Genomic DNA, 23,504 nt, shown 5'->3' on the forward strand with positions numbered 1-23,504 from the left:
TTTTTAAGTCTCTGTTTTATTTATTTCCGCTCTGATCTTTATTATTTCTTGCCTTCTACTAAGTTTGGGTTTTGCTTTTTCTTCTTTTTCTAGTTACTTTAGGTGGAAGTTTAGCTTATTTATTTGAGATTTTTCTGTTTACTGAGGTAGGCTTGTATTGCTATAAACTTCCCTCTTAGAATTGTTTTTACTGCATCTCATAGATCTTGGATTGTTATGTTTATGTTTTTATTTGTTTCTAGGTATTTCTTAAATTTCTTCTTTCATTTCTTCAGTGACCCATTGGTTGTCTAGTAGCATGTTGTTTGGACTCCACCTGTTTGTGTTTTTGAATTTTTTCTTCTTGGAGTTGATTTCTAGTCACATAGTCTTGTGGTTGGAAAAGATGCTTGATATGATTTCAATCTTCTTAAATTTATTGAGACTTTTTAATAAATTTATTTAATTATTTTTGGCTGCATTGGGTCTTTGTTGCTGCGTGTGGGCTTTGTCTAGTTGTGACGAGTGGAGGCTCTTCTTTGTTGCGGTGCAGTGGCTTCTCCTGCTGCCGAGCACGGGTTCTAGGCACACGGGCTTCAGTAGTTGTGGCACATGAGCTCAGTACTTGTGGCTTGTGGGCTCTAGAGTGCAGGCTCAGTAGTTGTGGAACACGGGCTTAATTGCTCCATGGCATGTGGGAATCTTCCTGAGCCAGGGCTTGAACCCGTGTCCCCTGCATTGGCAGGCGGATTCTTAACCACTGCGCCACCAGGGTAGTCCATTTTGAGACTTATTTTGTGGCCTAGCATATGATCTGTCCTGCAGAATGTTCCGTGTGCATTTAAAAGAATGCGTATTTTGCTGCTTTTGGATGAAATGTTTTTACATATCTGTTAGTTCCATCTGGTCTAATGTGACATTTAAGACCATTGATTGTCTATCTGAATGACCTATCCAACCATGTAAGTGGGGTGTTAAAGTCCCCTACTTTCATTGTATAACCAGTTTTTCTCATTAATATTTGCTTTACGTATTTAGGTGCTCCTATGTTGGGTGCATATGTATTTACAACTGTTATATCTTCTTCTTGGACTGATCCCTTGATCATTATGTAATGTCCTTCGTTGTCTCTTGTTACAGTCTTTGTGTTAAAGTCACTTTGTCTGATATAAGCATTGCTACCCAGCTTTTTTTTTCTTTTCTTTCCTTTTTTTTTTTGGTTTCCATTTGCATGGAAAACCTTTTTCCATCCCTCACTTTCAGTCTGTGTGTGGCTAGGTCTGAAGTGAGTCTCTTGTAGGCAACATATATATGGGTTTTGTTTTTATATTCATTCAGCCATTCTATGTCTTTGGATTGGAGGATTTAGTCCATTTACTTTTAAAGTAATTATTGATAGGTATGTCCTTATTGCCATATTGTTAATCATTTTCTGGTTTTTTGTTTTGTTTTGTTTTTTGGGTTTTTTTGTGGTACGTGGGCCTCTCACCGCTGTGGCCTCTCCTGTTGCGGAGCACAGGCTCCGGATGCGCAGGCTCAGCGGCCATGGCTCACGGGCCCAGCCGCTCCGCGGCATGTGGGATCCTCCCAGACCAGGGCATGAACCCGTGTCCCCAGCATCGGCAGGCGGACTCTCAACCACTGCGCCACCAGGGAAGCCCCTTGTTTTTTTTGTAGGTTTTTTTTTTTCCTCCTCTTCTTTTGCTCTCTTCCCTTTTGATTTGATGACTATCTTTAGTGTTATGTTTGTTTGAGTTTTAGTTTTTTTTCCTGATGTGGACCATTTTTTTTTTAAGTCTCTATTGAATTTGCCACAACACCGCCTCCGTTCTGTGCCTTGGCCCCTTGGCCACAGGCATGTGGGATCCCAGCCCCCCAACCAGGGATTGAACCTGAAGTCCCAACCACTGGACCACCAGGGAAGTCCCTAGTGTTATGTTTGGATTCCTTTCTCTTTTTTGTATGTGTATGTATTGTAGGTTTTTTGGTTATCTTTGATTAGTTAGTGTGTATGTATTTGTATTTTTTGGTTACCATGAGTTTTAAATATCACACACACACACACACACACACACACACACACTCTGATTAAGTTGATGCTCTTAAGTTTGAACGTATTCTAACCACCCTACATTTTTACACCCCACCCCCACATTTAATGCTTTTGACGTCATATTTTACATATTATTGTTTTGTGTAACTCTTAACTACTTATTGTGGATATAGATGATTTTACTACTATTGTCTTTCAACCTTCCTACTAGCTTTATAAGTGGTTGATCTACTACCTTTACTGTATATTTGCCTTTACCAGTGAGTTTTTTTTAATACTTTTCTTTTTTTAATTTAAATTTTTAATTGAAGTATAGTTGATTTACAATATTATGTCAATTTCTGCTGTTCAGCAAAGCAATTCAGTTATACATATGTGTATGTGTGTATATATACATTCTTTTAAAAATATTCTTTTCCATTACAGTTTATCATAGGATATGCTTTTCATATTTCTAGTTGTGGCCTTTTCTTTTCAACTTAGAGAAGTCCCTTTAATATTTCTTGTAAAGCTGGTTTAGTGGTGCAGGACTCTTAGCTTTTAGCTTTTGCTTGTCTGTTAAACTCTTTATCTCTCCTTCAGGTTTGTGATAACCTTGCTGGGTTGAGTATTCTTGGCTGTAGGTTATTTCCTTTCATTATTTTGAGTGTATCCTGCCAATCCCTTCCGGCATGTAAAATTTCTGCTGAAAAGTCAGCTGATAGTCTTATGGGAGTTCCCTCATACATACTTAGTTGCTTTTCTCTTGCTGCTTTTATGATTCTGTATTTATAATCTTTTTTTTTTTGTTTACCATTTTCATTTTAATGTGTCTTGGTGTGGACCTCTTTGGGTCATCTTGCTTGGGACTCTCTGTGCTTCCTGGACCTGGATATACGTTTCTTTCCCCAGGTTAGGGAAGTTTCCAGCTATTATTTTTCCAAACAAGTTGTCTGCCATTTTTTTCTCTCTCTTCTCCTTCTGGGACCCCTATAATGTGAATGTTAGTATGCTTAATGTTGTCCCAGAGGTCTCAAACTACTTTTTTTTATTCTTTTTTTCTTTTTCTGTTCAGCTTCTGTGATTCCCACTACTTCCTCTTCGAGACTGCTGAAGAGATCTGTATCATCTAATCTACTGTTGATTCCTTCTAGTTTCAGTTATTGTATTCTTCAGCTCTGTTTGGTTCTTTATATTTTCTAACTCTTTGTTGAAATTTTCACAGTTTTCATTCATTCTCCTCCTGAGTTTGGTGAGTATCTTTATTATTACCTTGACTTTTTAGTGGAGGTGATTGCTTATCTCCACTTGGTTTAGTTCTTTTTTTGAGGTTATGTCTTGTTCCTCTGTTTGGAACATATACCTCCGTCTCCTTATTTTGCCCAATTCTCTGTGTTTATTTCTGTGTGTTAGGTCAGTTATATTTCCTGATCGTGGAGAAATGGTCTTAAGTAGGATATGTCCTGTGGGGCACAGCAACATGCTCCCCTCTGGTTACCAGAGCTATATCCTATAGGGGTAGCCCCTATGTGGGGCTGCATGTGCCCTACTTTGTGGGGGGGCCAACTACTGTGGGTGCACTGGTAGGCATGGCTGGCCTCCGGCCTGATTGGCTTTGAGGCTGTGCCTCATGCAGTGGCCATGGGCCTTCTGGAGGGTGGGGCTGGGGCCCCATGTGGCTATCTCTTCAGCCTCGGGTGGGTTCAGGGCTGGTGCTGGCCTGCTGGTGGGCAGGGCTGGGTTCCCAGTGCTAATAGACTAGAGGGAGGATTCCAAAATGGTGCTCACCAGCACTGGTGTTATTGCAGTGCAACAAGCTCCCAAAATGGCTGCTCCCATCATCTCTATTCCCTGGAGAGGTCCCAGTTGCCTCCTGCCTCTTTCAGAGGCTCTTCAACATTGTCCAGTGGGTCTGCCCCAAGCTCCTTTCAAACAACTGCCTCTGGCTCGGACTCAGAGCATGTGAGATTTTGCATGCACCCTTTAAGAGCAGAGACTCTGTTTCCTATAGCTCTCCAGCTCTCCTGAACATAAGATCCACTAGTTTGCAAAGTCACACATGCTGGAGTCTCATCTTCCCAGCACAGGACCCTGGACTGGGGAGCCTGATGTGGGGCTCAGACCCCTTGCTCCTTGGGGAGGACCTCTATAATTGTGATATTTCTCCCATTTGTGGGTCCCTGACCCAGGTGAGTGGGTCATACCTCTACCCCTCCTACCTGTCTTGCTGTAGTTTCTTCTCTGTGTCTTTAGTTGTGAAAAATCTTTTCTGCTATTCTTCAGGTTCTCATTGATAGTTGCTCTGTAAATAGTTATAATTTTGGTGTGTCTGTGGGAGGAAGTGAGTTCAAGGTCTTCCTACTCCACTGTCTTGGCCACCTCCACCAGTGGTTTTAACTGGTAAATTTCATGTTGTGTATATTTCACCACAAAAAATGGACAAGGGATCTGAACAGGCATTTCACCAAAGAAAAGATACAGATGGCTAGTAAGCATATGAAAAGTTGCCTGACATCATATGTCTATAGGGAATTGCAAATTAAAACAAGGTGCCACTACACGTCCTTTAGAATGACGAAAATCCAAAATGCTGTCAAGACCAAATGCTGGCAAGGATGTGGCTAATAGGAACTCTTATTCATTGTGCACAGGAATGCAGAATAGTACAGCCACTTTGGAGACAGTCCTGTAGTTTCTGATAGAACTGCTCTCAGAATGCTGCAGGGATAATACTATTAGCCCAGGGTTTTTTCCTTACCACACTCCACTTTCCCATATGTCCTGTGTATGGTATCTCAAAAGATAACAGTGTTGTTAGTGGTCATATAACCTGAACTCAGAGTGGGGTTTCTTTCTGTCTTTCCTTTTTTCTTTTTGGACTCAGAGGAAGTATTAACTACTAATCTGTCTTTCAATCTTAGGTATATAGGTTTAAAATTTTCTTGCTTATTTTTAAAAAGTTATTTTCTTAATTGATTTCTGTTATAAGAATAAGGATTTTTTATTTGCTTTCCCACTTCATTCTAAGTTTATGGAGATTTTACTATAATTGTATAAAATGGGATGAGTATAAGTATATAGACATTCACACACCTCAGTGGTATTTGGTTTATTAAGCATACTTGTTACTTGTATTTAAGTTCAAGAGGCTAGTGATTTCATATTAGAAAAATTTAGAACTTATTTGGTATATTCTTATATTCTGTTTTGTTAAATATTTTAATGCTTTGAATACTCATATTGCCACACAGCATTGATCACATTATTTATTTGTCTTTTTATTAGAGAGAGAAGATTCATGAGAGATGCAAGAAAATTTGTCCTCCTAAAGATACCTTTGACAGGACTCTCTTACATACTCATGGTATGAATATGTGCTCTTTGTAGCATAGCATAAATATTAATGAACAAAATCTTAATTTTAGGACCTTGTTGACTATCATATCTAATTTTTATTTCTAGTGAAATTTCTATAGCCTGCAATCATAATCTTTTCTAAAAGGTTTAAAGAGAAAAATCATGGATCTGATGGTAGTGTTATCCTTCAGTTCAACAAATAGTTATTTAATATTCAGGTGCTTTGTACTTTGCTTGTTGCCTAAAAATAAATGAATAAGAAATAGTCCCTGTCCTCAAGAAGCTGATGGTCTCCTGAGCAAGGTTAAACAAACCAACACTGTATATCAGGCAGTAAGTTCAGCATGGTAATATTGTAAAGAGTTCCTAACTTAGCTTTATAAAAACTGGAGTTGATGAGGATTATCTGTGTTTTAAACTAACTATCAAGAAATATTTATGTGCAAAAAGGCATTTCAGGAAAGGGGACAGTTTATGCAAAGCCATAGAGTCAAGAGGGAAATTAGCATGTTCTGGGACCTGCAAGAGTTCAGTATGCTGGCTCCACTGGGAGCAAGAAATGAGGCTGAAGAAGTAGGTAGGAGTCAGATCATGAAGAGCCTTGTATATCATGCTAAGACATTTTTCTTTTCTAAAAGCAGTATAGAGTTACAAAATATTTTAAACCAGACATGATCAGAGTTATGATTATATATTTCACTGTGAAAGAAGTTGTGGGTAGTAAATTTATAGATGATGATAAAACTGGAGGCAAGAATACAGTAGAAGCCTATTGCAGTAATACAAGTGAGAAATCATGTGTTCCTTATAGCAGTTATAATGAGGATAGAGAGGAAATTAGGTCTTTAAGAGATGCCTCAGAAATGGAGGCACAGGTTTTGGTGGTCAGTCATTTGTTAGTAATGGAGCAAGATGATTCAAGGATGATTCCCACATTTCTTGCTTGGGCAGCTGGCTAGGTGAGAGAGGTAGAATTGGAGAAGGAAGTTTGGAGGAGATAGAGGCTGGTTTAATTGAAGTTTTGCATAGAAGGAGGAGTCTGGTATGCAACCCAGAGCTCAGGAAAGAGATCTAGGCTGGAGATACAAGTATGATAGACATTATCATAGACAGTATGCTAGACAATAGCATGGTAGTTGAATCCAAGGGCACAGGTGGGATCACCCGGGAGGATGTGAGTAGTAAGGAGAAGAGAACTGATGATAGAACACTAGGAGGCTGTCACATTTAAGAAGGAGTAGAAAATGTACCTGTGAAGGAGACTAAAGAGAAGTAGTCAGAGAGATAGGAGAGTCAACCAAGAGAGAGTTGCACCTTAGAGATGGAAGGTAGTTAGAATTTCAAAGAAGTGCGAATAATTAGTCTACAGTGTCAGAATACTTCAGGGATAGATCAGGTTTGCACTCTGAGAAATCTCTGTGGATTTGGCAATTTGGGAGATCTTAGGGAGAACATTTAGACTGGAGTAGTAGTTAGAGAAATTTCAATACTATGTATTAAGGAGTGAGTACAAGAGTAGGAAGTGGAGACTGCCAATATGGATGTGACTTGAAGATTTGAAATGTTAAGGTATTGACTAGAGGGAACAGAATCCCTCTAGTTTGTTTCTACTAGCAGTTGTGCTAGAAGAATGTTTTTGCATGGCCAGGATTAGATGAGGCAAGAGAGGTATCTGCATAATACTGAGACGAGTGCTTCCTTAAATTTTGCACCTGAGGTTCTCCCTTGCCTCAACCTACTCTAGGCCCTGAGTTTTATCTTTCTTCTTCTTCTTCTTCTTTTTTAATCGAAGAGAACTGAGCATGTTTATATGCAGAGAGAAAAGAGCTATTAAAATGTTAAAGATATGGAGAGGCAGGGTAATTGATGTGAGCTCAGAGAAGAGGCAGGAGAGGATGGAGTCTGAGTACAGAAAGCTTAGTTTTGGAAAGGAGGGTACCTTGTCTGAAATCTGATTGGTGAGACGAAGATAAAGGAGGTTCATTTGCAAGAAGTTTGTAGAGGATACAAACTAAGATGTCTAAGAAGAAAACTACTACGGCATTAAAAATTTTTTTGATCATAGGAAATACTGGATGGGATGGTGGATCTTTTGAACAATAAAAATAGCATTTCTATAAGATAGCACCAAGCTTTCTGTGTCCATTTAAAAAAGACTTGAATACATTTAGTTGTTTTATTGCTACTAAACAATTGATTAAAATTATTTGAAACATACTCACTGCTTTGCCTACTCCTAGGTATACAGAAGGTGTTTGATATTTGTTGAAGAAAGAAACTTAAATCGTTATTTAATTGTGACCTAGTATAGTATTGAATCTGTCAAAATATATTTTATGGAAATAAAATGAAAACAAGTTTTAAAAAATCATATTTTCGCTTTTCCATTTTAAAATAGATAAATCCAGGACAGATCTGGAGCAAGTACCTAAGGTAACAAAACCTAAAAAATGAGAATACAGCTTTTTAATATTTGATCTTTAATTTTGCCTTGTAAGAAGCTTTCACTGGGCTGTTTTCTGATGCTTTGACCACTTTGCCTCTTCTGGGACTTTCTTACTTTTCTTCTCTCTCTTTTGCATGATCAATCTCTTCTTTATCACCAAAACCTACAAATATGTTTAAGTGTTTTCATTTTAAAATATAATTTTATTGGTTTTATTACCCCTCCAAATTATTAGGGATATTTTCTTTGTATGAAGAATTTTGTAGAGATGTGTGATAGATGAGTGTTTTTTTGTTTTTCTTTTTTTTTCTGGGGAAGGAGTCCATTGCATTCATCATATTCTCAAAGAGGTCTGTGATAATTGCTCTTTAGGGTGCAAAGAGACAGAAGGATGAAAGACAGAAACAAAAAGGAAAGGGCAGTCATTTTTAAAGTTCTTTGATTCCTACAAAATAAAATTCAAACTGCAATTTAAGGCCCTTAATTATTCACTTCCATCATAGGCACACTCTTAACTTTTGCCTACTAATCTTTACACATTCTTTACTTCAGCCAGACTTTTTTGCTGGCTCCATGCTTTACTTGCAGTGTTCCTTTAGCCTGGAAGACTTTTCTCTTATCTCCCCATATCTAATCCTTTATAGTTTTTGCTTAAATGACAACTTTACATGAATACATTTCCTCCAAATGAAGATCATTGGCCCCTTTGCCAAACTGCCATAGCATTTTATCTAGACCCCTGCCTTCCCTTTTAAGGCATTTGTCACTCTTTCCCTTATAAAATATTTATGTATATATTTTATCACATCCCTTGGGCTAAAGATCCTTGAGATTAGGACCTCTGGAATAATTTAGCTTTGTTTCCACCTTAGTGCCTAGCATAAGAGTAAAATCATAGATAGTTAACATTTATTGAATTAATCAATACTTTCAGTTATACTAGAGGGACTAGAAAATATACTCATGTCCCTAGTTATATTTCCCTATCACATTCATACCAATTTTTGGATATGGGTCATATGAATCAGTGAATATAATAAAATATAAGATAGAAATTAATTGATTAAACCATGTTTCAGGCCTTATGCTATGTGCTGGAATAGAAAGATTAATAATCTATAAATCCAGTCTTATAGGAACATATGGTCTGGGGGAGATATACATATTAAGTAAAAATATTTATGAAATATGAGATAAGTATACATGGTATACTTGTGTTTAGAGATGGGGTTAAATAAATTTTGTGAAGTATGAGATAAATAAAACTCTTAATGCCATTCTAAGAGAGTTTGGTCTGTCAGTCATGGGAATCCATTGAGAGATTTAAAAAGAGAAGTTAATTCAGTTATAATTGCATTTTAAAGATATATGGAGGATAGATTAGGGAAGGACATCAGTAAGTAGACATTTACTGTAATCCAGAGATAATGAGGAGCTGCAGAAATACTGTGGAGATAGAGTAGAGAGGAGATTCAAGTGATAATGAGGAAATATTAATGGTAGTACTTGGTGCGCAGATGGATGTGGTATACAAGGGAAAGGAGCAGTCTCTTCATAAAATTGAATTTGTTTTGGTTTTAAAATTTAGTGTATGTCTAATCTAAAAAAGAAAGTTTGAAAGAATTTTGAGCAAGAGAAAATAGAAATATAAGTATAGAGATATTGATATTTGACATTTTTAAAAAACCACTATCAGTGGGAAATAATACAGAAATTTTAGGATAAGTATGATATCTCCCTTTTGTATGTGCCCAGTGGGACTGCATTCGTGAGTTTGACCAGGTAGTAATGGAATGACCATCTCTGTTGGTAAAGGCAAAAAAAACATTTTTCTATCTTTCATGAGCATTTTTAGCTTGATGAAACATTATTTATATATTTTTCTTCTACAGATTTTTGTATAAATAACTCAACTTATTATCACTTGCTTTTTCTGTATATGCCTGAGATTCAAGTTAATTATTGTTTAATGGTCTTATGATGTTAGAAGGGATAATGGATGTAAAGAAAATGTTTATCTAATTGAGGGAAATGCATTTTTTTAATAGATTTTTATGAAACCAGATTTTGCCTTGGACGATTCCTTAACTTTTAATTCAGTTTTACCATGGTCTCATTTTAATACTGCTGGTGGAAAAGGAAATCGTGATGCAGCTTCCTCAAAGTTGCTACAAGAAAAGGTAGTTTCTTTTTTACTTTTCCCATGTAGAAAACTATTTTAATTAAGTGGTACTGTTTGTGTGAGTTCAGAGTTAGTTATTTAGTAGGCACTAATTCCTTTAATTTCATCTTTATTGTTACTGATAATTAGAACCCTTCAGATCTTAACTGATAAAGTAATAGCACTTTGTGTCAATGCAATACAAGTTGTGCTGTTGAAAAAGGAAAAGGTTATTGTTTGAGTGCTTCTTATCTGAAACAGCAGTTGATAGCAATCTCAATTGAAAGGATGTATTAGATAACACAATTAATTGTTTTACATTTATTCCAAACAGTATATTGGCTAATTTTATATTCTTTATGACTTAAAGCACAGAAAATTAACTTTTCCTGAGGTACTATTTTTCCTCGTTTACACATAGTAATGATGATTATTTTGAAGCAAAAATAGCATAGTTAAAAAATGCCTTGTTCCTTTAGCTTTGCAAAGTGTAGCCTTTTGCGTGTTATTAGTCAGCAGTTTTTCAAAATTTTACAGTGTTCTATATTTCAGAAGTCAACATCTTGAAAGTCATTTAAAATGTAAAACTTTAAACATAACTCATAGATCAAGAATCTTTTAAAACTGGAATAGGAAGTAAAGACCTTTGATCTCTGTTCTTTCTTAGCATTCAGTTTAGAGCTTTTCTAAAACTGACTGTGGTTCCTAAACTGAGATGAAAGCATTTCATTTTAGTCAGGCGACAGCTCTTGGCAGTCTGAAAGCTTGCCTCAGGTAGACTATTCAATAAGTTGGGTCCAGTCCTCAGCAACTGAAGAAAGGGCTACTTAGGGAGGAGAGGAGAAGAAATGTGGGGAAAGAATCGTGAGTATTCCGTTTCTCACAGTTGAAAATGAAAATGAATTCACTTTTTTTTTTTTTTGGCAACATTTTCATCTATAAAGGTTTTCCTTGAGTAAGAATAAATTCACAAATCTTATGAAAACAATGGGTATATAGACACAGACTCACTCCCAGACTACGTTTTCACATTCCAAGTATATCCCCTGGTAGAATACCTTAAAAGAGAAAAACAACAAAAGCCAATAAAAATTTCACCAATCTATACAGATACTTTTAGGAATACTTTAAAAACTGTTCCCTTTATAGAATTTTACTCGGAAATGAATTATGAAAATATTATGCCTTTGAAAAGAATAGATCAATGGAGTATTGATAAATTGCAGAAATATTTGAAATTCAAATGAAACAATTTTCTCATGCTAAATGTTTAAAGTGACTAAAGTAATGGAAATTTTTTTTTTTTTGGTAAGTTGCAGAATCAGCTTTATTACATTTACATTTTGTCTCCTCATTCTGCTCTGTTCTTAGAAAAGGAATGGAAGACAGGATTCCAAGACAGGATTCAAACTCACTGTATGATTGACAGCACCCATTTTATCTTGCTAGTTTTAAAGAGGGAATGCTACAACCAGGATTAGGGAAATTTTTGTCCTATTGTAGTACTGCTACCCAAAGTGCTGGTCTGCGATGAGGCAATGAGTTTGCTCTAGAACGTACATCATTTCACTGCTTCCTTCATTAAGAAAGTCTTTCTATGAAAAAGCAATACCGTGGGCTTAGTGATGTAGTTGATTTAATTTCCAGCAGAGTTCCTCATTTCATCATGGACCTGTTAAACAGTTCACAAACTGGCAGCAGCATATAAACTGCATTCTGAGTACCCCTGTCCTACAGGAGTTACTTTTTCTCCATTTTCTGAAGATTGAGTCTACTTTAGCTTGTGATGTACCTAAGTACCTTCATCCCCATATTGCTTTTTAGGTAAATAAATGAACAGCTGTTGAAGGTAAAAAGAACAACAGCAAAAGAGTATAAATGCAACAGATTTAAACTATAGAAGAATGTCTTGTTTGTAACCTATTATATATTATAATAGATTATTGAAGGAGCTGTATTGAAGATATGCATGATCCTGCATGGTTTTAATGAGACAGGCTTGGTGACCAAATAATCCTCTAATTTTATGAGTCCTAAATGTTGAAAGCCCATTAACCCTTTAACACTACAAATTCTCCTGAGATGCTCAGAGATAATTCTTAAAGTTTGAGCTATAGGAAGAATAGGAAGAATCTAGAAGTAAAAAAGTGGGAGAGAAATGGAAAAATAATATAGCCAAAGAAGGCATATGCAGTTATGAAGGAAGAAAAGACAACTCAAGTTTTAGAAGTCCATATTTGAAATTAGAAAGCATTCTTAATACATGTTATTCCAGGAATTAATTTTGGTAGTATTACAAATAAGATATATATGAACTAATTGTTTCAGTCAACTGTTTAAGAGGAAAACACATTGGAAATAAACTGAGTTTTATAAATTGATAAAAGAATAATTGTTGAAATGTGAAATTAACAGCTTAAAAAAAAGATCCAGGTGAATTCTAGTACTCTCTGTAATTTGTGGCTGGATCACCAATCTGTCTTTCATGAATTCTCCAACGTTTTGAGGCAGCATGGTACAGTAGAAAGAACTTCACTTTTTGAGTTAGACAAACCTGGGTTCGAATTTCAATTTTTCTACTTACTAATCATATGACTTTATTCAAGTTATTTAATGTTTCTGAGCCTCATTGTCCTCAACTGTAAAATAAAATAATAATAATACCTGTATTCCAAGATTGTTAAAATTAGAAGATGATGTATATAAAATGCCAGTGCCTGGTACATAGAAAGCCAGTAAATGGTAACTATAATCATCTTTCAGTCAGATAAATGATACATTATATTGGTGATGGCAGTGATGTGTGGAGGTTAAGGAACTCAATCATTCTGTCTCAGATCTTGGAACTTCTAAAACTAGATTATAATCTGAGATGACTGTGGGCTACTTTTACTCTCTAGAAAGTAGTTGGTGTCTGGAGGACAGTAATGGCAGGAGCAGAGGAAGAAGGTAAATCACCTTCTATGCTTTTGTCTTACATTTATTAATTTTGGGCTCTACCTTTCATCTCCCTTCTATTTTGTATGCCTAGTATCAAGCATCACATAATCAAACAGTTCACACAGTGGGATTTAAAATGCATGTAGAAATATTGTATCGTTTTCAGAAAGTATTTGGGTAGTTAAGGTATACTTATAATATGCTGTGATTTTTTTTTCTTTTCCTTTCCTCTTAAGCTGAGCCATTATCTGGATATTGTGGAAGTAAACATTGCTCACCAGATCTCTCTACGTTCAGAAGCATTTTTTCATGCAATGACCTCTCAACACGAATTGCAGGACTACCTCAAGAAAACTTCCCAGGCTGTAAAAATGCTTCGAGATAAAATTGCACAGATTGATAAAGTAATGTGTGAAGGATCACTACACATTTTAAGACTGGCACTTACCAGAAATAATTGTGTTAAAGTATACAATAAACTGAAATTAATGGCCACTGTACACCAGACTCAGCCTACAGTACAGGTGTTGTTATCTACTTCTGAATTTGTCGGAGCATTGGACTTAATAGCAACAACGCAAGAGGTTCTACAGCAGGAACTTCAGGGCATTCACAGCTTCCGGTATGTCCATTAAGTAAGCCATTAGAAATAATGTTAGAACTTTCTAAAGGATAAATTTTAGTATGTAACGTTAGCTGAAAATCTATGAATGTGTTAGAGTTACAAGGGTATTTTTTTCTTCCAGATTGATCTGTTTAATAATGTTATCATTCTGATATTTTAGTCTTACTAAAACAAACAAAAATCATAAGGACCAATATTTACAGAGACATTTGGATAAAGAAGTAAAATTAAATTTTCTAGCAGATGAAATCAATGAAGGGCCAGTCACAGCTTTGAAAATTATATTTTGAAAATGTTGAAGTAGTTTTGTGTCAAGATAATAGATAAAGGTGGAAAAAGGAATACTAGTATAGCTGAAATTAAGTTCATTTTAAAAGCCATTGAATAAGTTTTAAATTAGATAATTATTAAAATTCATTTCTCATTTACAGTCTATCACATTGCAAAAAATTCCACACGATGATGGAAAAGACCCAATTTCTTCCAAGTTTTTATTTTGAAAATACCTTTAAGATTAGGGTTTTAGTTATTTTATGTGAGATCATGTCATATGTTTAATTTACAGATTACACCAATTGTAAGCCATCAAAATTTCATTCAGTTAAGCAGGCTTGCAGTTTCCTTGTTGAAGTTCCTATCTGCTGGGAAACATTATACTACTGAGTGACTACAAAGAAGTTTTATGGGAGATGTGCTCTGTAACTTAATATATTCTGGAAAGGTTATCTTTAATATAAGTTTATTTTAATTGAATTATAAGTTCTTATTGACTAAGGATATGTAATTGGAATATTTATTTTGAAAGCACTTTTAAAAAGTTGGCCCAATTTTAATTATGCAAGTGAATGATTGATTCATTTATTCAAGAAATGGTTATTGATTACATGACAGACACCAGGCAGAATACTGGGAATATAGCCATGAACAAAGCAGAGATGCTTTCTGCTCTGTTTCTACAATTTATTTGATAGGAGGGAGACAGAAATTACTGGGTAGTTATTATACAGTACAGTACAGTACGATGATGAAGTACAGATTACTATGGATCCTAACCTTAGGGGAAGAACCTTATCCAGACTTGGATGTTTACAGAAAAAGTTTGGATCACAAACCTCTTTGAGAATCTATTGAAAGCTGTGGATGGACCTTCTTTCCATAAAAATATACCTGTACATAAAATTTTGCAATCAATTTTGGGTGGTTTGTAGTCCTTTGAGGCCTACTTTGGATTTCTCAGCATGGGAACCCAGGGTGACTAAATGATTTTTAGTTTCCCCTTTACCTCTGAAAATTCAAATATTTCTCTTTTTTGAATGTGTATATGGCATATATTTTTAAAATAAATAATATTAATTTTGTCAGTATTTTAGCAAAATGGACTTCTGTAATGACAGAAACTGTGTTTTTTCTTGTCACCACTATATTATATGAATTTGATGAATATTGGGAGCTGTTTCTAGAAAGTAGAGTGCTTTATCCTCTGAATAGAGCAATAGAAGCAAAGATTAAATGCTTGCCTGCTAAACACAAATTCTGAAACTGTTCTCATTTTTACTCCAAAGGTCATGCAGTTTATTTTATTTCATTTTCCTGACTCATAAGTTTATGCCTAATAATACTGATGAAAAATTTAGTTCTCCAAAGCTATCTGGAAAATATTTAAGAACAGGGTTGGATATTTATTCCCAGTAGATTATGATTTATCAGAAGGCAGAATGAAAATTTTATAATCTTTTAATTATCTTGAGCTCAAGAAAGAGTTTACCTTTATTTTCATCCTTACTTTTTTTGTTTGTACCTTAACTCAAAGGACAAAATATTCTTCATAAAAAAGTGTATATGATTTTTTAAAAGACTTTCAAATATTCTGATTATCTATGTTTTGTTTTTTTGTTTTTCTTTGTTGTTTTTTTTTTTTTTTGCGGTATGTGGGCCTCTCACTGTTGTGGCCTCTCCCGTCGTGGAGCACAGGCTCCAGACGCGCAGGCTCAGCGGCCATGGCTCATGGGCCCAGGCGCTCCACGGCATGTGGGATCTTCCCGGACTGGGGCACGAACCCGTGTCCTCTGCATCGGCAGGCGGACTCTCAACCTCTGCGCTACCAGGGAAGCCCCTGATTATCTATGTTTTACTCAAATATCTACTATTATTTTTTTTTAGCACCTGCACATTTGTAAAGAGTGTTTATTCTTCATATAAAATATAATATATATGAAAATATATTTGAACCTTGATATCTTGCAGGTTTCGTATAGAAAAGATTCAGTTACCTTGAAATTCAGGGATATAATGTTGTTATTTTCTGTTTCTTACTGTAAAGGTTTATGTAGAAACTTCAGTTTTCACCACTGTTAATTTTTTTTTCTTTATTACTTACTACCACCATTACTGTACTACTGCCACCACTACAAAACCTAAGAACGTTTTTTGAATACTTTGATATTCTGTACCAGTGCTAAGAATATTGCATATATTATTTGATCCCCCTCCCCACTCCAAAAAAACCCTTCTATGAGATAGTTTTATCCCCATTTTAATAGATAAGGAAACTAGAGCATTGAAAATCTTAGATAACTTGCTCCAAGTCATACAGCAAGTTATAAAACAGTAGAGTCAAGATTCAACCCAGATCTCATCGGACCCAAGAGTTATGTATACTTTTTAATATATTTGATTGAGGTTTTGTAGGACCTCAAATAGATCACTCTGAACATCAGTGCTAATTTTCTAGTGCAATAGATGTTAAACTGTGGGCAACTGAGTTGGAGATTTGCTGAGCTAGGAATCTACCATAGTAATAGATTTTAGGATAAAAATTAATGAAACTAGTTTTTCTACTCGTACGTCGTCGTCGTCTCCTTCTTCTCCTTCTTCTTCTCCTCCTCCTCCTCCTCCCTCTCCCCCCTCCCCCTCCTCCTCCTCCTCTTCTTCTTCTTCCTTCTTCATTTCTTCTCCTTCTTCTCCTTCTCCTCCTTCTTCTTCTCCTTCTCCTCCTCCTCTCCCCCTCCCTCTTCTCCTTCTCCTCCTTCTCCTCCCTCTCCTCCTTCTCCTCCTTCTCCTCCTTCTCCTCCTTCTCCTTCTCCTTCTTCTCCTCCTTCTCCCCTCCCCCTCCCCTCCTCCTCCTCCCCCTCCCCTCCTCCTTCTCTCCCCTCCTCCTCCTCCTCCCCCTCCTCCTCCTCCTTCTCCTCCCCTCCCCCTCCTTCTCCCTCTTCTCCTTCTTCTCCTCCTTCTCCTCCTTTTCCTCCTTCTCCTCCTCCTTCTCCTCCTTCTTCTCCTCCCCTCCCCCCCTCCCCCTCCCCCTCCCCCTCTCCCCCTCTCCCCCTCCCCCTCTCCCCCTCTCCCCCTCCCCCTCTCCCCCTCTCCCCCTCCCCCTCCTCCTCCCTCTTCTTCTTCTTCTTCTTCTTCTTGAAAGAAAAGGTGGAAAACATTCAGAGTTAATTATAGGTTCTAGCTTATTATGATTTCATTGATCAGAGGCCACCTTGGGATTCCACTTAAGGGATTTTTAGTAGTAGGATTGGAAGTAGTATTTTTAGTAGTAGGATTGGAAGTAGTAAAAGGTATTTAACATCTTCTTTACTCCTATATAATCTCCCATAATTTAGATCTTGAAAACATTATGTTATGAAAACATCCACATTGTGTGCTCTGAGGTGAAGCCAAAACAACAGATTTTCTGCTATTTGATGAAACTAGTATTACTGTAGGGTTTATTGATATGTAAGTTTCTGTGATAAAAGCAACACAAAGGTCATTGTAGTGAACCCACAGCTTAGTAGAAGTTCTGAATTCATGTACAAATTGAGGCATATTAAAGTAGAAAGTATTAGAATTGCTCCAATTTGTTTAGCTGGATATATAAGCCTATGTACTTTTTCAGAAAGTGATTTTTAGTTACTTGTCTGTCATTTCAGGAGATTTCTTTCACCACTGTAAAGTATTATATGTGATTATTAGGATACATACTTTTAAAATGAACTGTTAGCAGATTTATCTATTAAATATTTTTGGTAAGTTTAATAATAATATACAGGCCAGTATAATTGCATCTATTGTTAAAGTAGTCTAAAATATTTTAAAAACAGCAAGGATGAATAGGTGAATCCTATAAAACACTAATTCTAGAAATTTTATTTAGGGATTTGCTTAGACAAATCTTTTTATATATGTTATCATATACCTGTGAGTACATAATAAATACTATTTGATGTTAGTATTGAGATTCATATCTGCTCTTCTTTATTATATTTGTCAGACTTTAAAATTACTCAAGATGTGTAAAAATGAAGCTACTCAGTTATTTTTGACAATATCTGACATTAAATAGAACGTCACATTTAAGTTATTAGGCTGAAATGATAGAGTTTTATTACTTTGATGCCCAAACATCAGTAGATACAGTCCTATGGACTTCCTACCATAATTCTTTGTTGGGATTTGCTGAAGACTATTTGTACCTGAAGGTAACACATACTTGGGTGTTAACCTCTAGTCTGCATTTAAAAGGAATTTTTGATCTTTATAAAAATCAATTAACTGAGAACGAAGCAATGTTAAATTTATGTGTGGATTCATATCCTACCCTATTACTGCTTTTTAAAACTTATTGAAAACTGAAACATACACAAAAATAGAGGAAATTATATGAAGAGAGTTATATGAAGCTGGATAAATTGCATATGACCTGTGAGTTATTAACTCATAGCCAACTTGGTTTTCTCTATATGCCTCCCCCTACTCCTGGATTATTTTGAAACAAATCCAAAACATGATTTCATTTCATCCATAAGTATTTCATTATGTATCTCTGAAAGATAAAGATCTTTAAAAACATAACTCGAATATCATTCATAGTTTCAAATAGCTAGTCAGTGTTCAGATTTTCCTATTTCTCTCAAAATTCTTTTCACAGTGTATTTGTTGAAACAGGATCCAAATAATAACAACTGTATATTACAATTGGTTGATATATTTCAAATGTCTTTTGATATATAGTTCTCCATTCTCATTTTCTCCCTTTCAAAATATTTATTGAAGAAATTGAGTTGTCTTTGTAGTGCTTCTCACAGTCTGGATTTTGCCAACTGCATCCCCATGTTTAGTGTGTTTTCCTTTTACTTGTATTTTCTATAAACTGGTAGTTAGATTTAAAGCCTTGATCAGATTTAAGTTTTTCTTTTTGGTAAGAGTACCTAATAGGTGTATTTCAGCCAAGAGGCATATATCTGGTTGTCTCTTTTTTCGTGAAATTAGCAGCCATTTGGTGATCATTGCCTAGATTTATCATCTCATTATGGGTTGCAAATCATGATATTCTAATTCTAAACTTCCTTATTCATTTGTTAATGGAATATTTCTATAAAGCCATATTTCTCCATAACAATTACTTGGTAATTCTGAAGGACAGTTCTTACAAGGATAGGCAAGATAAAGTCTAGGTTCTTTTCCTTTATTTAGCAGTTTTTAAAATAATGAATTGAAAAATGTAGCATCTTCCAAATGTTTTATAAGCACATGGATTTATATATATTTGAAGTATTAAGGTTTTTTTTAATCAATGTTCATATTGTCCTATCTTTTGTAGGAACCTCCTCAAGTCCTTTTGATTCTATGAGTAGTCATTAATGGTTTTCTTCATGTTATGACAGGATATTCATATTATACATTTTCTGCTCCATATTTGTAAACTGCCATTTCTCTAAGGAGCCCTAGTTTCTTTTAGTAGGAAATGGTATTTAGAAATTACAATCTAGGTATCAGAGGTGTTCCTTGCTACTGGATTGGTCATGATCTCTAGGCCTTTTTAGTGGGAAGAGCTAGAAAATAATTTTCCCTCTTTTTCTTAAGGTATATCCCTTGTGGTATGAATGGATAAATTACTGTGTTTTAAAGTCACTTGAAATAATTCCTCTTTGTGTAGATTTGCCTGTACTTTGATACATAGTTAAGTTCATTTATTTCATTTGCTTTTGATATTCAAGGATTGCTGTTTTTAAATGTACTATTGTTTTACAACTATGTTAAGTAGTTACATAGTTCCAAAGTCAAATCTATAAAACAAAAAATATTCAGAGAAATTTAACTTCTATCTTGGTTCTCTTCCTCTGTACCTACTCCTACAAGTCATTTAAAAAAGTTTTAGTTTATGTTTATTTATCCATCTCTCTGTCTGTCCCTCATCTTAGATAAGCATTAGCATACTGTACATACTTTCCTCCACCGTGGGGTTTTTATCTTACAGTATATACCCTGTAGATCATGCTACAGTATGCATTCTCAATGGGGGATATCACCCAAAGGGGGGAAAAGTTTGTTCTTGAAGGGTGAAAAAAACTCTTGGATTTTACAATGGTTTGTGGCCCTCCAAAGACCACAGTACATAAACGGATTTACAGTATATCTGTGATATTAAAACTTCATGGGGAGTGATTAGAAATAAAAATGTCTGAAAAGACTTTTTAAGGGGGCAGTAGTTGAGAAACTGCTCTGTAGCAGTATATAGTATATTAATTGGTATTCCTCGATTCTTTTAAAAGTGTTATAGGGTCTATTATGATATATTTAACTAGCCTTCTGTTGGTCAGCATTTGGGTTGTTTCCATTCCTTTGCAATTACCAACAGTGCTGCAATGAATGTATGTTCTTTTGTCATTTACCAGTGTATCTTTGAGATGGATTCTGAGAAGTCAGATTCCTAGGTCAAAGGCTAATTGCCTATGTAATTTTGCAAGACACTGCCAAATTCCTTTTATGGCAGTGTTTTAGTTTGTAAGAGTGGATATGTTATAAATTAGTTTATTGTGAGATGTTGTCACCATTTATGAGAACCTTATCAGACTTCTAATTAGCTGTGAGAAATATAATTTTCATATTGCAAAAAGCACATTTATGTTATTTCACTTATCAGATTTTTTCTAAAACTATCACTGCACTACTTACCATATTGTTGTTGTTCATAAAAGAAGAACAACGGATCTGTCTAAAAGGTCACATGCTTTAATTTTTTTTAATGTGCTATATCTGGTCATAGTAAAGACAGTTGCTAACATTAAGGGCTTGTTTTTCAAGTAAATGTAGCATAAACTTTTAAAATGTTTTTATAATTAATTATAAATGTTTACATTTAAGATAAATTTCACTTAATTTTTGAAATGCCTTGGACCAACTAGATTACCTAGGTTTCTTCAACCCATTGTTTTTATGAAACTATTAGATTGTGTGGCAAAAATCCCTTTGGATATGACGGTATTCATCCTTAGTGCCCTTCAGAGCAGGGATTAACTACCTGGGACCACTCTTGTCACTTGGACAGTACTTACTTTTTCTAGGGAGAAGGTTCCAAATCTCTTTAGTAATACTTGCCCTCACCACCCCTACAACTCTGCCAAAATTAGAGTCCTGCTCACTTTAACCCTAGCCAGGATCTGCAGGTACTGAAGAGGTGGACTAAAAAGGAACATCATACTTCATGAGAAGAAGTTCCATGGATAGATTATAGCTCAGTGACTTTAGATCTTCACTCATGTGTTCTAATGACTTTAATGGCCTGAGGGATATTGCACAGTAACTCAAACTGATTCTGACGGAGGTTGAGCTGAGTCAGTCTCGCCTATAGTCCTTCAAATATTTATAGGTACCCAGAACAGGGCCTGGTGCATAGTAAGCGCTTGTATTTATTGCATACGTGAATGGCTGGGGAGCTACTGACATTTATATTCAGTAAGTGGTTAATGAGGAAAGGACTTAGAATATCTGAATATTTTGTCTGTGAAAAGCAGACTAAAAAGCAGTCATGAAGTTTTCTAGAACCAAGTTTCCTATAGTATATTTAACTGTTTGGAGGTTAAGATACACAGAGAAAAATAGAATTTGGGAGATGATGTGAAACTGTCGCAGTTATTTTTGTTAAGTTAAAAGACTGTATTTTACTAAAACATCACCTTGTTGCACAAGTACTGTCAGCTAGAAAAGTTTTGCTGACGGGTTCCCTTGATCGTGGAGTAAATCTGGGTTTTTAATAAATGAGGTAACATTTCCCTCTTCCTTTGTAGGCATTTGGGATCACAGCTTTGTGAATTAGAAAAACTGATAGATAAAATGATGATTGCAGAATTTTCTACTTATTCTCACAGTGACTTAAATAGACCATTGGAAGATGACTGTCAAATTTTAGAAGAGGTATGTCTTTTGAACTGTAGAATGAAATTGATGTCATTGCTTAGTGTTATTTCCTAACAGCCTTAGTTTAGAACACATTCTCCTCAGGTTATAGTGAGCAAAATTATCTTCAATATCAAGCCTGTGAGATCTATGAAATCTTTCACTAAGTATGTGACTTTAGGAAGCACACAGTTGTTTATTATCCTGTGAAATTAGAGAATAAATAATTTTGTAGCTTAATTAGAAATGGGAGTTAAAATGAAGTCTTTATATGGCTTACTACCCAAGTTCCAAATATAGATATAGGATGTAGATATAGAATGAATTAACTTATATCCATGTATATGCATGTATTGGAGTGTGTCTTTTATAAAAAGTGATCATTATTATATGGTAACTTATCAGTCATTCACATTCACTGAGCACCTATTATGAACATGTTTTATGCATATGCATGTACAAATATATCATATTTGGTAACTTATCTAGTAACTTCTCAATGCTGATTATTGCCAAGAATTTGTAAAGAACCCAAAAAGCCCTGATAGCAACCTAAGTAGTTAAAGAGATTTTTGTAAATGTTAGCAGTTAATGCTCCACTAATAATCCAGGTCATCATTCCAGTCTTCTAGACCACTAATTAGAAAGCACCGGGCTCATAGAGTATTTATTGGTCATCAGGGTTTCAGAATAATACTTTCTAGCTACTTACTGAAACTAGACCAAAATATACTCATATTGTTTTGTCCCCAAACCAGCTTCATTTGATCCACTATAGTAGGATAGGATTTACCTGTTTTAGAATAATGACTCCAAAAATCTGATGACAAGATTGCTATGGAAAGGGGTTTTTAAGCCTTTTAGAAAATACCAAAAGGAGGATAGAGATTTGAGGGTCAAACAATAAAACCCTTGACGTTGATTATTTCTACCTCTAAGTGAGATTATTTTGTATTTGAATTTTGACATTGTATACCCTTCTTTTATTTTAACAGGAAAGACTAGTATCTCTTGTATTTGGACTTTTAAAACAAAGAAAACTTAATTTTTTAGAAATATATAGTGAAGAAATGATTATTACAGCAAAGAATATCATTAAACAGGTAATTATACTTTTTTATTTGATATATTTTCATCTAGAATCTTTTGTGAAGTTTATTTTTACATGATCCTGTAATAATACATGCAGTATCATAGTAATATTTTCTCATTTATTAAAAAATTTTAAATATAGAAGAAAGAAAAACATAACCCTACCAGTCAAAAAGATTATCACTGTAAGAATATTTCTAGGGCTTCCCTGGTGGCGCAGTGGTTGGGAGTCCACCTGCCGATGCAGGGGACACGGGTTCGTGCCCCCATCCGGGAAGATCCCACATGCCGTGGAGCAGCTGGGCCCGTGAGCCATGGCTGCTGGGCCTGTGCGTCCGGAGCCTGTGCACTGCAGCGGGAGAGGCCACAGCAGTGAGAGAGCCCCGTACCGGAAAAAAAAAAAAAAAGAATATTTCTAAGCATAAGTTGTTACTGGTGTTTATCATTGGTGCTCTCATACTGTATATATAATTTTGAATTGTATTATATATTTCCGTTTGAATCATAACATAAGCATTTGCTCATAAGCCTTCAGAAATATCACTTTTAATGGTTGTATAAAATTCCATCAACATTATGTTAGTTAAACCTATTTAAACTTTCCTCTGTGTTAAATATTTAGGTCATTTTCATTTCGGTACTATAAAGAGCACTGTGACAAACATCTTTGGTATGCTTTGGTATAAAGTCTTGTTTGTTTGGTTTCTCATAT

General features: G+C 35.4%; 1 protein-coding gene across 6 annotated transcripts in view; it reads left to right on the forward strand.

Annotated features, from left to right (window-relative positions):
* The window catches only part of VPS54 (VPS54 subunit of GARP complex), a 95,048-nt gene that overhangs the window by 30,294 nt on the left and 41,250 nt on the right, over positions 1-23,504 (forward strand). For all 6 annotated transcript variants that reach the window (XR_009521442.1, XM_060026497.1, XM_060026496.1 and 3 more), the window contains exons 4-9: positions 5,297-5,375; positions 7,767-7,801; positions 9,863-9,994; positions 13,152-13,537; positions 21,592-21,718; positions 22,696-22,803. Coding sequence is in view for 5 of the 6 variants with exons in the window: in XM_060026497.1 (XP_059882480.1) it covers positions 5,297-5,375; positions 7,767-7,801; positions 9,863-9,994; positions 13,152-13,537; positions 21,592-21,718; positions 22,696-22,803 (867 nt within the window). In the remaining variant the exon portion in view is untranslated. The remainder of the gene's footprint in view (positions 1-5,296; positions 5,376-7,766; positions 7,802-9,862; positions 9,995-13,151; positions 13,538-21,591; positions 21,719-22,695; positions 22,804-23,504) is intronic.

The sequence above is a fragment of the Delphinus delphis genome, chromosome 12, assembly GCF_949987515.2.
Source record: "Delphinus delphis chromosome 12, mDelDel1.2, whole genome shotgun sequence".
Classification (NCBI taxonomy): domain Eukaryota; kingdom Metazoa; phylum Chordata; class Mammalia; order Artiodactyla; family Delphinidae; genus Delphinus; species Delphinus delphis.